Here is a 16699-nt window from a genome sequence, read left to right on the forward strand (position 1 = left end):
GGCCTAAGCTGCAGTCGGACATCCTTAGCACTGTTGAGGAGGCAGGAGAGGTTCCCACCACCGCTGTACTGGCAGCTGTCAGCCTGGCTTGTGGCTGAGCAGAGCTCCCGCTGTGGGAGCGCACTGACTACTAAGAGGAAGCTCCTGCATTGAGCATCTGCCCCCTGGTGGTCAGTGTGTGTCATAGTGACCAGTCATTCCCAATTGTTCTGATGTTAGGGTCAATTTGCATATTACCCTCTTATTATATAGGATAATCCTATCTAATGATAGACAAACATGGTAATTGACCATACCTTCACTACGCCTCCCATTGGCTAATCAGTGAGATATGCAAATTATCAGTGAGATATGCAAAGATGGCAGTTAATTTGCATATGTAGGCACGAAGCAGCAGAGTGAAGACTGAAGGCGGCCCCGGCCTGAGCAGCGAAGGCTTGAAGGTGGCTCTGGCTGGAGCAGCAAAGGCTTGAAGGCGGCTCCGGCCAGAGCAGTGAAGGCTTGAAGGCGGCTCCGGCTAGAGCGAAGGCCTGGGTCCCAGGTGCCGGAGGAAAACTGGTGCTGGCAGCCAGGGGAAGGGAAGGCCTATTGCACGAATCTTTTCGTGCAACAGGCCTCTACTTTATTAATAAAATAAATAAAATTAAGCCTCAGACCTGGGTCCATACATTTCAGGAAAAGTAATCCACATCAGCTTTTAGTATTGTATTAATATTTTATGTGTGCATAAAATTTGTAGTGAATGCTACATTTGGTAAATTATAATTGAGAACTGTGAAATGTGAATTACTATTACTTTCAAACAAAATGTTATCAATGAAACACATTTTCTTAGTGTTGACTTTGTCCCTCATATTTGGAGTTGAATATTATTTTTTTCACCATTACCAAAATTTATAGTATGTTTTATATTCACAGCAAGTGCCTGTAAAGTGTCATAAAGTCCTTATTACCTATAAGCACAATATATAAATATTCATGAGAGTAACAGTGTATTTTCATGAAGAAAAACATTTATGCAGAAAATAGATTCAGCAACCAAAGATGATTTTAATAAATTTAAAAAGATTTTATGTGACAAATATTTTATAATTTTAGAGTCAAAGATCAAATGTTTACAAATTTATATGTATACTTAAGAGGACATAAAAAGCTACACTCAGCAGGTTCATGATTTGTATAGCTTCGTTTGTTCTATTTGGTAGTGTCACTTTGGTTATTATCTTTGGTTCTGTACACCCCAAAGTTTATGTATGTAACAACTTCATGATGTTTTATTTTTATAGCCCATTATGAAGTATCTCTCCATGGATTTAGCCAAATGGTGTTTGAACATTTTGTTTTCTCACCCTTTATAAGAATGTTTCCTAAGTTCACTCCTGACTGTGCAAAGTAGCATTTACTTTTCATTTTTAAAAGACACGGTTCAATTTCTAAGATGTCTCTGCTATTAGTACTTTGTGAGCTGGTGAACTCCATGTTCTCTCTTAAGATTTTATAGTTTCTCAATTATCTTTGAAGATTGAAAAAAACATTGTTATTTTAGCTTGCCTTGAATTGTAATCATTTACCTCTTCCCCTCAGTATTCCTGGGTATTTGAGTAGGCTTTTTCTACTACAGTTTTATGATGTAGTCCATAGTGAGATCTTTACACACCATTTCTGAGTTTAAACAGATACCTTAGAACTCATCATCCTTTAGGTTTATTTGGGTCATTTGGCACAAAATATATGACCTGTCTCTTGCTCTTAATACCCACTCTCCTCCTTTCACTGATCATCAACGTCTCTCTGCTTTACTACCTGGAAATGCTGGCATCATCTGTAAACTAGGAAATTTGCTAAATTGGACCCAATGCATGTGTGGTTCTTGAGAGCCTCTCTAAATACCCAGAGAAATATCAATACTTATTCTCAATGCATATTTTTCTTTTCTTGGAATCTAATGTTATGTAATCTCAATATACTTTTCATGCAAAATATGATGCTGGATATATAACACCCATTCAGTAAATATTTGTTTAATTGATTTGCTTCAGTGATCTCTCATTATACAACCATTAAGCTTTCAATGAAGGGTGCTTTCAAAAGTAACCCATTTCATCACATATGAGCATTCTGAAAGTCTCCAAAACTTCATGTGACACAGTTGGCCAATTTTTTATTTTTTTATTATAGAACCTCTCACTCTCCTGTATAAAATAATGGCTCATAGTAGCTCAGTTCCTGGAGTGAGGTCTTCCAGGGTCCAAATCTTGGTTGCAACATTTACTGGTTTGGAGGCCCTAGGCAAGGAATTTACAATTCCTTAAATTCACAGCCTCACTTAAACATTAGAGAAACACATAGTGCTTGCCCTTTACAGCTGTGGTGGTGATTAATAAAATGCTTAGCACACTCTCTGACCTATATTAAGTCTTCAGTAAATATTCACTTGATCTTAGAATTATTCTTTTCCTACTGCCTCCCTCCTCTCCAATTCTCTTTTGTGGACTGATGTCCATTTTTTTTGGACATGAAATGTGAGTGTTTCCTAGGACTTGACATGGATCCTCATGTCTCCACATTCAACACACTTTTCCTAGGAAATCACTTCCATTCCTATTACTTCACTGAAGTCTATATAATTCTTTGTATTTCTTCTAGGTTTCTCAAACTTAACATGTCTAAAACTAAACTTCTCTGCTTCTCCCCAAAATTTGTCCTTTTCTCTTTTTCATAGTCACCACCATGTATTTAGGAAAGTCAGAAACTTGGTAACATCCTTGAGATCTCCCCCTTTTTTCACCTCCTGTCCCCTTTGTCATTTATTAAATCCTGTCTATTCACTTCCTGATTATGTCGGTAATTCTACTTTTCTCTGTCCCATTGCCACTTCTCTACAACAGGCCATCATTTTCTCTTGCCTGGTAATTACACCAATCTACGTTATTTCTCTGAATTCTCCTCTTATCTCCTTCTCATTTGCCACACATTAGCCAGTGTCATATCTGAAAATAAATTAAAATTTGATGACAAAATTTAATCTGTAACTTCCTTCCTTCAGTGATACTCTTCTCTTAGGATGATGCCCTTGCTCCTGTTGTTAGCAATTAAAAAATACAACAGTCAAATATTTCATGATTATTAATGGTATTAAAGTTATATATGATACAGTAATGTTTATGTACCCACTGTTTTAATATAATTAGAAGACCGAACAATGTTCCTTTGATTTTAGGGTTGTTCCTGAATAAGCGTTTGAAATATTACTTAAACTCTTGTCAAATTACATCAAAGTGGTTACAATATAGGAACTATTACACTGACTCAGTCTTAACTGAACTCATGCAGTTTTCTTTTTCTAGAGAACTGAGTCAATAATGGTAATTTGTTTGAAATGAATATAATTTACAGATATTTGTTTTATCTTATGACAGAAAATAAACCTGAAATATTATGCCATTAGCACTTCCCTAAAATAATTGGATTAACAAATTTTCTTACTGTGAATTTGCCTTTTCCGTCAGTTTATTTCTGTACTTAAAAACATTTTATTGTCTTTTTATGTTTTCAGTACTTTTATTATGCTAATATTTTATTCTCCTAAGTTAAATGAATACTTTTGGAAAATGTCATCAATTATGATTTAAAACGGGTGAATTAGAAATTTGCAAAGTTGTTTATGTTGGCAGTATGTTTTAATATTGTATAATGGTATTTGTTTTAATATAGTATAATGATATTTAAGAAACTTGTGACTGCTTCTATTTTTTGGACATATTTTGAACACAGCTTTGTACTAGGCACTATGTGGGTACTAGGACCATAGATATGAGAAAGATAGTATCTATTCTCAAGTATTGTATGCTCTAATATAGGTGCCAAATATAACCATAAATTATGAACCATTTCTACTTATAGAAGAAATTTTTGTAGCCTCCTTCTCATATGCTGGTTGATTCTAGAAGCCCATTCCTTTTGCCCTTTTCCTGTGTGAATTGCATTAATTCATCTATAGAGAAGTGGAGTGGCTATAAGTTTGAGTTCTATGGTCAGAAACATCCAGGTGAAAGTCCCAGCTCAATTATTTAGTTATTAGCTATCGTAATCAAATATTGCTATGTTACAAACCACCCCACAACTCTGTATATGAAAAAAAAGGCAATTATTTTTATATTTTTCATTTTTATGATGATTGGCTGGAACTTGATTGTGCTCAGGTGGGTGGCTGCTTTAGGCTGAGGCAGCTGGGGCTGTTCTGTTACTACAGGTCTGTGAGTAAGTTGGGTGGCTGTGCTCCATATTTGCTCATTCTAGGGCACATGCCAAAGGGACAGCAGCTACTTGAGAAACATTTCTCATTGTAGAACTGCAGGAGAACATCTGGGGTTAGAGCTGGCATATTGTCACGACTAGCCAAATGCTGTTGGCCAAAGTAAATCACATGATCAAGTTCAAAGTCAAGGGGTAGGGAAACATACTTTGTCCATGGTAGGGTAATGGTAAGGATGCAGAGAAGGGTGGAGAATTGGAGTTAACCATCTAATCTACCACAATAGTTGTATGTCTTTGGACAAGTCACTCAACCTTTCTCAGCTTCTATTTCATTATTTATGGAGGTAATGACAACCTATATCAAGGAATCGTTATGAGCATTAAATAGAATACAATATGCAAAGCTCTTAGCATAAGTATCTGAATGCAGTAAGCAGGCAATATATTTTAGCTATTGATGAAGGTTAAGTCTTAACACTAGGCTCACATCTTTGGTGACCCTAGAATCTGGACTTATAGCCAAAGCTGTAGTTCTTGGTCTTCAGTAGACCATATACTCTAATATTTGTGTATCCTCTACCAAGGTATGAATGTAATATTGTAAAGATCCAGATGTGAACCACCTGCTCTTGTTCTCCTTAGGTATGTTTACAACAAAATACCAGGGCCAATTACCCATTGTCGTTTCTCCAAGTGATGGTATTGTGGAGCCCAAGTCCTCAAAGATTATTAAAGTGGATTTCTGTGCAGACCAGCCCAGCCTTGTAAATGAAGTGGCAATGTGAGTGTGTACTATGGTGCTTAATTCTAATATAGTACTTAATACTTTCCTGTTTTTTTCTTTTCAGATATGCCTATTGTCTTTGAATGTGGGTTAGACTCATTGGTTTTTCAGTCAGCAGTAATAAATTGAGTCTATAATATTTGCTAAATGTGAGAGTAAACAAATCATCTTTTCTGTCAAAGAACAGTTTAGACCAGCCGTGGGCAAACTACGGCCCGCAGGCCGGATCCGGTCCGTTTAAAATGAATAAAACTATTGAAAAAAAAGACCGTACCCTTTTATGTAATGATGTTTACTTTGAATTTATATTAGTTCACACAAACACTCCATCCATGCTTTTGTTCCGGCCCTCCGGTCCAGTTTAAGAACCCATTTTGGCCCTCGAGTCAAAAAGTTTGCCCACCCCTGGTTTAGACAGCCTCCATTTTGGACTACGTGACTTGGCAGCTGCCATGTTGGCTGCATGGCTTGCAGTTCTCCTGGGGGCCGCCATCTTGAAACAGCAAAGGCCAATCCCTTCCTTTGAATTAGCCAATCGCAAAAGACTGTGGACCTGAGCTCCAATCAAGAGCAAGGGACAGGTCATGTGTGTCAGGGATTATAAATCCCTAGCAGACCACCTACTTGGTGTGCGCATGCTTCCAGACCATGTGTACGCACCCTTCTACGCAGATGTAAAGATGTTTGCCTTGCTGCCTGGCTCCCCAATATGTTTTGTGTTCTACCAGGACCCCTGACTTGGGAGGCTTGCCTTATTTCTAAAACTAAACAAGGGATTCAAAAATGGGAAGAACCAGAGGATGGTATTTGGGTATATATAACAGGAGGTACTAGTTTGGATTTTGTGGGAGTGAGGGAGTGGATCAAGTAAGGGCTCCACTAAGGAGGTAATAGTTGAACAAAACACTCATTGGTGAGTAGGAATTAGTCAGACATAGAGCAGTGGTGTGATTTGGGCTGTGTGTGTGTGTGTGTGTGTGTGTGTAGTGGAGGTAGGTGTTGATGATAGGAGTTGGCGGTCTGCTCGGGATTTATAATCCCTGACACACATGACCTGTCCCTTGCTCTTGATTGGAGCTCAGGTGCACAGTCTTTTGCAATTAGCTAATTCAAAGGAAGGTACAGATTGGGAGTATGCAGAGAATTCTTCAGATTAGAGGTATGTTATAGAGATAGATTTGACTAGATTCAGTGAGTGGTTATAGAAAGAGAAGGTTAGAGAAGGGGCATATCTGTGGGAATAGATCTGAGTTCAGTTTTGAAATTTTGGAATTGATTTTTTTGTAGAATACTGTAGAGCCAATTAGATTTATTTATCTTGAGTCCCAGAAAAATTTTTTTTCTAGGTATATTGGTTTGAGAGTTGTCAGTGGATAAGTTGTCAATGAAGCATGAAGTGTTGAAAATAATTTGAGGAGTGTAGCATATGAAAGAGTAGGAGAGAAATACCATTAGTCATGGAATTTACAAAATATCTGAATCTTAGAAGAATGAGAAAGGTAGAGTCTGAATAAGTGAGAGGAAAACCAGGAAAGTATGGTGTCAAGGAAGCTAAGGGGGAGGAGAGATGTGTCAAGAGGTGATATCGACCATGTCCAGTGTGACAGAGACAGAGTGTAAGCTAAGGACCTAGTTTGTGGAGAGATCAGTTGTTTGTGGTATTTGATGGGGCAAGATTCAAAAGCATTGCATTTGCGCCAAGAGAAAGGTACATTTGGTGTGGGGGCCAGTTTCCAAAGGGAATTCAAATTAGTCTGGGAAGTGAAGTTTTATGGGGGGTATGTGTGTGCATTTCAGCAAAGAGTGGGATTTTGCTGAAATAATTTACTTTGTAGGGAATTGAGTTATAGACAGTCCTCGGGTTACGTTGGACTCGACGTATGTCATTTCGTGGTTACGTCACCATCTTTCATTTAATTATAAAAAAAAAGTTCGGTCATTTCGACATATGTATATATGTGCTTTATGTTTTTTGTTATTTATTTACCACAAGTAAAGGTCAGAAATTGTTATCTTTCTTTTAAATTGTTTTTACTGTTTCACTTTATTACTGCTGTGTATGTGCTCCATGTGAGTGGCGTAGGTGCTTATGTAGGTGGGTTCAACTTACAGTGGAAATCGCGTTACATCGCGCTGTAGGAATGGATCTCCGACGTAACCTGAGGACCTACTGTATAAGGATGGGGGTGACCCCATACTCCCAATTTGTACCTTGTTGAGTAGGATGAGTTAGAAAAGAATCTTAGAATTCTAGAACTAGAGGTATAATTTTTTCCATCTAACTCTAGTATTTACAAAATAATTGGTGATATGAACATACCGGTAAGTTCTCTTTGGGATTAGTTCCTGTGATTGTTTCCCAACTTTGTTGTTTCCTGGAGACAGTGAACACATTGTTTGTGGGTAGTTTTTATCGCGCGCTAATAGGTGGCGCGGGCCATTTTTGCTAATTTTTTGCGCAAATGGCAACGTTCAGTAAAATTATGATAACTTTAGTTTACGTATTTATACGTTACCTGCATTCTACCGCTAGTCTATAAAAAACGTATTAATACGTGTCTCGTGCTCTACTACACTGGTGGAACGTATAAATACGTTTCCCACATACAATGTGTGAATTAGGTTGTATATATGCCATTCTGCTGTATAGATTCAGACAGACAGAGGACATGACAGTCACATGTATGTGAAAGTAACTGCTCTTGGGCCTTTGAATTTTAATTATAATGTGATTTTATAAAAGTTATGTTTATATCAGTATTTAGGAGAAAGAGTATATAGAATTCTAATTAAAAATATATGTATAATTCATTATCTTATAGAGTCAGTTTGCAAGGTCGTCCAGATGTATTCTTATATATCAGAGTTCGTGTGGTTGAGCAGATTCTTGAATTGTTAAACACGAATGGTAATCAAAAGCTGGGATGCATACACTTTGGTTGTACTTTCTTTGGAACATCGAAGATTGAACATGCAGTTCTATTCAATAATAGCCCAGAACTTATAAATTGGGTGGCAATAATACAAAATGATTCAGTTGGAGAAGAATTGGTAAGTAAATAGTGCATCAGGTATCATGTTTTGAAACAAATTGTTTTGAACTGATAGCCAACAAGTTGCTTTTTGTTTTGTTTTTAAGAGCAAGGAAAGGTTTATTGATCAAGAAGGCCTAGCTTGAGAATATGGGAAAACTAATTCTCAAATCCATCTTCCCAACAAGCTGTTTAATTGTTTAATTATTCTAAATATGTTTTAACATGCAGATAAATAAAATTTTATTTCATGTATCTTCAAAAGTAACCTGAAAAAATTCAGTAAATTAAACTAACACTGATAGTGATATATATCTGAAGTAAATCAGACAAGTGTTTCTTATAAATAAGTGACTAATTGTGAGGTTTCTTCTCTCATCAGTTTTTTTGTTATTTAAATTTTATGATGTACCTTCATCAAATTTATGTATGTTACTTTAAAGGCACACATATTCTCTACTTTTTAGATGCTGGAATTTCTATAATTATTTTATGACCTCTAAAAATATTTTGTTAATGTTTTCCTTAATACTCTTTTATTTCTGATTTATATTACAGGGTACAAATATGCAACAAAGAACAGATGTTGCTATAAATAATCTCACCTTCATAAGACAAATAAAGAATTTGGATATTACCACCTTTATCTCCTGTGTTCCTAATGAAGGGAGATTACCACCTTATCAAAAGACTAAAATTACACTTTGTTTCAGCCCAAAGTAAGCAAAAATCAATTCCATTGTGATATTGCTTATTAATGGAAAGTACATTAACCATTCATTCATCAGATTGACTTTAACATTAAAACTTGCCAAGAGGCAAAAATCGGATTTCCCTTGTTATGGTTCTAACTATTCCTAACATGCTTAATATTATCTCCAATATTTAAAAATATGATCTAACTACTTCATGTTAAATTAAAAATCTCTCCAGACCTTGTGGAAATGAGGTGGTGGAAGTGAAAGTTTTGGGTTGTGGCTCCAAACAAATCTGTGCAACCAAGGCCTTATTGTCACTGCAGAAGTTAGATGATGGCCAGTGGCATGTAGTATGTTCTAGATGCCTCCAAAGAGGATGCAGTGCTCCTGCCAGGGCAAAATGCTTGCTGACTGAGTTTCATGAATTAATATTAAGCCTATAGCAATTGCTGGAATCAACCAGAGTTGGTAGCTGAAATTCATACAGACTTTGAGGACTCTTGCCAATGGATATTTTTCATAATTCTGAGTCCTTGGTTTGGTTATTTAGTTTGAAAATATTTGGAAATGCTATTTTAAATATGTAGTAGCAATTTAAGCTACACTTGAGAGGTTGTATAGTGTGTGGTGATAACCCATTTAATTGTACATATGTTTGCCCTTGTTTGTGAGAAGGCAGGAAATGGGTAATGTCCTTTTTATGGCTATAGTGTCCCTTGATGATACCAATTGTTTGCTGAAACTGAGTTGGGTTAAGGAGAGGAATCCATCAAGTAAATGTTCTATTTGTACAGTCTATACTTGCCTTATTTACCATACCTTCATACAGGAATTTCTTTGGTGAATCTGTAAAAGTAATACAAAATCTTTAAAATTCTAAGTAAGAATTTCTTTTCATAGCAGCATGGTAATTGAGAGTCTAGCATAAACTTATAGATATGTGTATGAATTGAAGTCTTAGTTACATATGTTCTCAACATTCTATTTGCATTCTTAGGTAATATTTAATATCAGCCTTTTGTGTATGTATTTGAGTATCCACTGCTAAAAAACCTGACTTCTAGTTAAGAAGTAAAGATTGCCAGTGTGTAGGCCTGTGATGTAACCCATCTATGTCTTTGGTCTTACTTTTCTTCCTCACATCTTTCTTTGCCTTTTCTCCAAATCTTGTTCTCTAAGTTACCTGTTCTGTAATGAGGGTGTGGCTAGCAATATGTTCTTTGTCTATGGGAGGAACACTTATGTAACAGAGGTTTGCAATTACATCCTGGGTTAAGAAGGACTATTTTAAAATATGTTTTTATTGATTTCAGAGCGGAAGAGAGAGAGAGATAGAAACATCAATGATGAGTGAGAATCATTGATTGGCTGCCTCCTGTACCCCATACTGGGGATCAAGCCTGCAACCTGACTGGGAATTGAACCAGGGACCTCTTAGTCCATGGGATGATGCTTAATCCACTGAGCAATCACAGCTGGGCAAGAAGGACTATTTTAGAGAAATGAACAGACCTTAGCCAGCAATGAAGTGTGCATAGAAAGAAAAACCTTTATATAGAAAGTGGCATTGGAGCTGACAGTGTTTGTAAATTGCTCTTGCAAATGTTGCCATGAACTCATTTTTGGGGGGATATTTACATTTTGTGGCCTTCTTTTGGCAAGTCTCTGTCTGCCCAGTAATATTGAAAACTGGTTCACAATCATATTTTTATTCCTGAACTTTCATCTCTTTGCATAGATTTAAGGATTCAGTTGATATTCCCTTGTGAGAGGTAACAAAGTGCACTGTCTTTGCTTTAAAAATAACTGATTTTAATTTTTTACAGGGTACTTACCGAAGGAAAAAAGGATTATGACCCTTCACACAGGCAAGACTATGCTGTTTTTGTGAGATTTGACTCTGTAGGAAGTAAGGATGGGTTTTTGAGAGATGATAACTCTAAAACCATCAAAAGTAAGTGTGAAATGAATCTAATCATAAATTTATAGTAGTTTAAATTGTTTAAAAGTTTGGACATCAATATGTTTAGAAGCAATATAATAAAAGTATATAACTATTGAATAGAACAAAAATGCAAATAATCAAGATATCTTAAAGTGTCTTCTGAGGCATGTAAGGAAAAAAATCAACCTCAGAATCATTTGCATAGTAATCTTCCAACTATAATTTAGGGAAAATTATTGTTTTTAAATAACATTAGATAAACAGGATGTTCTAGAGCAGTAATTTTCAACTGGTGTGCCACAGATTTTTAAAACATGCAATACCTGACTATGTAGTCAGGGGCACTGACCATTTTTCCCTTAGATTGTAAAATAAAAAAATGACAACAGCCAACACAACAATAGTTGTCCAGTGAGAATGAATCAAAATTATATCTATTTTTTTGTCAAATCAGCAAAATTATATTTCTTGGTGTGCTGCAGAATTTTGTCATTAGTTTATCTGTGTCATGAGATGAAAAAGGTTGCAAATTGCTGATCTATAGTTTAGTTGAAAACAAAAAATAATAAACAACTTGTCTTCTTTTCCTATATAATCTTAGTTTGTCTTCTAGAGATTGATATGGGAACAAATGACCCATTCCGTCTTTACCAGATCCTCAGCTCCAGAATCTATATATAGTAACAGTCAAAGAACACCACCTAGAGCTCTGGTAAATAGGGTTCAATATCCTGTTATAGGATATTGATAAGTGCATATGCTTTACAGGCCACATGTTGAGATGCATTGCACTTTTTACATTCTCAGGTAATATTGGATGGGCTGCAGTGAGCAAAAATGGAACAAGACTTGGAGGTCAGCTTAATAAGACAGATCAAAGAGAAAATAAAGATATAGGCAGGTGAGGGATCAAATCCAGAAAGATGAACCATGGCAAGTCAAGAGTGTAAAAGACTTGAATGTCAGTACAGTGATAAATTTTGTTGAGCAGGGTTGAATTGTGTTCTTAGGGCACAAATTGCTCTGTTATTATTTATATAATGGTTTATGATATTGAGCTCTGCCTGCTGATCATTGTTATAGTATTTGTTCCAGGATTACAAATTTATCTAGTTTGGAATGGCTAGAGATGGAGATGCTAGGTTTGCCTTAAAGGTAATTTAAAGTCTAGGATTGGCTAGTAAGAGCATCAGTGCAGAAATACAAATGCTCTTTTGGGATTCTTTCTCTGCAAAACTGCTCTTTCACCCAATTAGAACATCCAATTCATAGTTCCTACCTTCTTTTTAGTATCTCCAAAAGTTCACATTTCTGTTATTACCCAGCTTATATTCCATTGTCCATTATTTTAGTCACCTTTTCCCATGTACACTTAAATATCTTGGCCCATCTCCCATATTGACTGAGTGGAAAATCTTTAATCTCAGCCTGCTTTGTGTGTGCACCTGGGAAGCTACTTGTGATGGAGAAAAACAAAACCAGATAGAACAGCAAGGACTGTTTTGTGATGTTTCACTTTTTAATCTACAATCACTAACCCCAAGTAGGTCCTTTAAGCTGTTTGCCATTTCTGCTGCATTCCTCCATTTACATTCTCACAATTGAGATTGATATCACACACCTCTTTTCACCTCAGATCTTCAATACTTCCTCCTTCATCTTTACTCTAAACTTATAAATACATTAAGTGACCTAGTAGACATTTTCACTTGGATATCTACTAGGCATCTCAGACTGAACAAGCCCAGACTTAACTCCTGGCTTCTGCATAACCAGTTCCCCCCCCCCCCGCCCGCCCCCTGCATTCTTTCCTGTCTCAAGAAGTGGCAATTCCATCACTTCAGTTGCTCAGCTCAAAATCCTTAGCATCGCCAAAAACGGTTTGGCTCAGTGGATAGAGCGTCGGCCTGCGGACTGAAAGGTCCCAGGTTCGATTCTGGTCAAGGGCATGTACTTGGGTTGCTGGCACATCCCCAGTGGGAGATGTGCAGGAGGCAGCTGATCGATGTTTCTCTCTCATCGATGTTTCTAACTCTCTATCTCTTTCCCTTCCTCTCTGTAAAAAATCAATAAAATATATATATTTTTTAAAATCCTTAGCATCATCATTGATCATATGTCTAATTTCATAGTCTACATCCAATCCATCAGCAAATGTTGTTAACTCCCCTCAAATATAGATCTTAGCCCTGGCCAGGTAGCCCAGTTGGTTAGAGCATCATCCTGATATCCCAAGGTTGTGGGTTTGATCATTAGTCAGGGCACATACAAGAAGCAACCAATGAGTGAATAAATGGGTGGAACAACAAATATCTCTAAATAAATAAATAAATAAATAAATAAATAAATAAATAAAAATAAAAAATAAATAAATAAATAAATAAAAAATAAATAAATAAATAAATAAATAAATAAATAAATAAATATCTTAAATCTGACCATTGCTCACCAGACATATTTGGCCCCTTAGGATTTTTGGAACATGCCAAGCAAATTCCTACCTTAGAGTTTTGTCCTTGCTGTTCTATCTGGAAAGCACTTTTACGAGGTTTTCACATGATTTTTTTCCAGAGTCTCCTTATACATTTGCTCAAATGTCTCCCTATCAGAGATGCCTTTGTGGATTCCCCCATATAAAAGAGCAGCCCCAAGATCATGTGCTCTGTCTTACCCTTGTAGGAGAGGAAAAAGAATTTTTCTTCTACTCTTCTAAATTCTTGATTGAGACCCACTATAATAAAAGATAGATAACAGGAGAAGAACCTACCTAAGTTTAATAATGTGTATTTCCAGCATAGTTGGGAGATACCCAGGAAAACTGAGTAACTCTTTGAAATAGCCCAGGGCACCATCTTAAATACCACCTCCAGCTAAAGACAAAAGATACTGGGGGTGAGGAGCCAATTATTTGGAGATTTTCAGGCAGACAGTAGTAAAAGAGGATAAGGTTATTTTGCAGTTTTAGGTCTGTGCCTTCTCCACGGATAAGAGTTCCTTGCTGGTGCAGAGAGGAAGACACCCTTACAAATGGATATTTCCCTGATAAATGTAAAGTCTCTTACAAAAGGGTAACTTCTAGGTTTTCAGAGTTTTTCCTGTGTCTGCTGTTTCTAAAATTTCCCTTATGCCAAAAAGGCATAGTTGGGGGTGACAAATTCTGATCCCCTTCACCCTAAGTTACCTTTCTACATAATGCTTAATCGCCTCTGAAATGGTTTATATTTACTTATTTTATTGTCAGTGTCACCTCACTAGAATGCAAAGTCCCTGAGAGCTTGAACATTGTCTATTTTATTCACTGCTGTTATCCCCAAGGCCTAGAAGAGTAATGTTAGGGTTTTTTGGGCCTGTGGGGCTGTAAAAGAATTCACAACTGAGAGAAGGGGGGGGGGGTGGGGGGGAGAGAGAGAGAGAGAGAGAGAGAGAGAGATATCACTTTATTTTCCCTGAAAGGAAAGGGCCACTGCATTGCTAATCAATACAAAAGTGAGGAAATAAACAATGGCCTGCTTCTTTAATGGCTGCTGTTGCTAGGTGACAAGGAAGGGAGGAGGATTTTTGGGCTGAAATTGAGCTGACATCAGGGGGGTTGTCTTTGTTAGTTCTTCAGGAGGGGGGCGGGGCAGGTGTCCTGGGGAGGTGTCTTATCAGTATTTTCCCAGAGTCTGTAAAACATTCTTAGAGCAAAAGTTACAAAGAATTCAAAAAGGGGGGCAGCTTGGGTTTCAATATGAGGGAGTAGAGCCCTTTTACTAACTAGAAACTTTCTAGCCCCCATTTTCCAGGGAGGAGGAGGGGTATGCAAGAATGTAGCCTTGAAAGAAGCTTATCTTTGTCTTGCAGTTGAACAGAGGGGTTGTTTGAATCAGAGGAGCTGACAATCTTGGGGTTTAATTACCAGGTGCTTCTCATAAATTGTGGAAGGCCACACAAAGAAAAAGAAAGGCCTTCTTTTTTCCTCCTAAGAAGTACTTGGTGCAGAGAAGGCACTCACTGTTTTTGTTGAAGGAAAAATTGAATGAGCATCAGATCTTTCAGATAACACTTTTTTGGACTGAGCAAATACTGTATATTTTGGATTCCCAAAACACGTTTATGTTAAAAAGCAACTATTGTTTTTACAGATGATCAATTTCAGAAACTGGAATTAGCACTAACAGGTTCAGGACTTCCTGTTATAATGCAATTTAATTCAGGAAGCTTTCTTACTTTCCCAACTTGTTCCATTGGTGAATATTCAACGATTTCATTTATTATGAAAAATCGATCCAAAATACTTCCTGTGATGTACCACTTTAGAAAAACTGCAAATTTTAGAGTTAAACCTGAAAGGGACACTGTTGGTGCAGGATGTATTCAGGTAAGATAATTCTTCTATGCTTTCACATATTCAAAAAAAATTTTTTTGCACCAATGTTTATAAAGTGTATCTCTTCTGTGGTATAGTAATGAATACTTTTGTATTGACACACACTATCCATAATTATTTAAGTGCTTCTCATCTGCCCAGAAACGCATCTGACACTATAGGAAATGTAAAGAAGTGCAAGAAATAGTTAACAGCTTCTAAAAAATTGTTTTTCTGAGAGAGTATTTATTTCTCTACTGCCCTAGAGGCCAGCCCCTAAATATCCTGGCACTCCCAGGATGCAGGAATAGGCCCCACAGCCCTTGTTTAGACAGTGGAACCCAGGAACAAGTGTGAGATGCCAGCATGCCAGCAGCTGCCAATAGCAACAAAAGGTGAAAAGGAGGTGGGAGCCAGGTACTCATCCCAATCCCAGAGATGCTAGGAGGAGTCAAGATTCTTTGGGTCACACTGTCAGACTGAAGGCTGGCCAAGCTGGGGTATACACCTGGCAGAAGTGGAGGTCCAATGCCTGGGCAGAAGCTGTAGCCCAATTGCCTGCCCCAGTGCCAGCTAACCCAAGACAAAAGAGAGAGATTGTGGCTGTTTTGCCTCTGAGGCGCCCTGGCTGTGTCCTCCCATGAAGTGAGGGGATATGGGGCAAAACAGCACCATAGTCTGAGTATTTGCTAAAGGGGTGAGTTTCTGAGCCTTTTGCATATCCCTCCCCGTACCCTAACCTCTACCCCTGGCTCTTCAGAGGCAGATATGGAAGGCATCCTGCAGCCACTAGTCACGGGCATTGTGTGCCTGGGGCGCAGTGAGGGGGTGGCAGATCCAAGGGCAGGCTGTCAACCGGATGCCCAGGATCATCAGATAGGCCAGCATCGGGTGGGTAGGAGCTGTCTGAGTGCAGGGAAGATGACAGGTCCAGGCATAGGCTCAGATGCTTGTAGTTCTGGATCCTCACCTACAGGCCCACAGGGGCCTGTTGCACCCCATTATCTACTTGTTCAGTAAGGCTTGTGGTCCCATGTGGGCAACGCCTGCCTAGCAGGGGCATAGTGGGGGCATCCGGGACGTAGGCTACGCTACGTGGTTCAGAACGTCACATCTGCGGCTGCGCAGACTGTAGACTCCAGCTCCAGTCAGGAACGAGCGGGACTCATGGTGAACAGAAGGCAGATACCTCGTGGTGGTGGTAGGAACCTGGGACAAACACAGTCTGCATTTCTCTGGTGTCTCCTCCAAGGGCAGCCAGGAGGCTTGAGCAGCAGCGCTGCCTCCTTCCCTCCATCATTCCAGCAGGTAAGCATTTTTTGAATGCACTAAGGAAGTATAAGACATACACCGACAAGTAGGGTTTAGGAAGAATGCCAAATAGTGTGTTCAAAAGAGAGCCGTAAGAAGGTGTTGATAAAGAAACTCAGAGGGCAGTGTGTTTTCTCCCAGCCAGGTAGAAAGGTCTTCCTATAAGAACCAGACCTTCAAGGTTCAGTAGAATTTTCAACTTTGAAACTTAACTGGCCCTAGCCTGGTATTGCTGGTGCAGAGCAGAAAAGTTGAATACCAAGGCATATATATGTGTGAATACCAGGCCAGCTTGTGGATGTCAGGGGCTGCTTTTGTCTTTCT

At 38.1% G+C, this 16699-nt stretch overlaps 1 protein-coding gene across 1 annotated transcript in view; it reads left to right on the forward strand.

The window, feature by feature from the left end:
* CFAP47 (cilia and flagella associated protein 47) overlaps window positions 1-16699 on the forward strand; it is a gene marked incomplete at both ends in the record, with an annotated part of 442463 nt that overhangs the window by 25478 nt on the left and 400286 nt on the right. Inside the window, 5 exons of the mRNA XM_081081612.1 lie at window positions 4900-5038; window positions 7864-8092; window positions 8632-8792; window positions 10598-10725; window positions 14841-15076. Of these exons, the coding sequence (XP_080937738.1) occupies window positions 4900-5038; window positions 7864-8092; window positions 8632-8792; window positions 10598-10725; window positions 14841-15076 (893 nt within the window). The remainder of the gene's footprint in view (window positions 1-4899; window positions 5039-7863; window positions 8093-8631; window positions 8793-10597; window positions 10726-14840; window positions 15077-16699) is intronic.

The sequence above is a fragment of the Myotis nattereri genome (assembly GCF_964212035.1).
Source record: "Myotis nattereri genome assembly, chromosome: X".
NCBI lineage: Eukaryota > Metazoa > Chordata > Mammalia > Chiroptera > Vespertilionidae > Myotis > Myotis nattereri.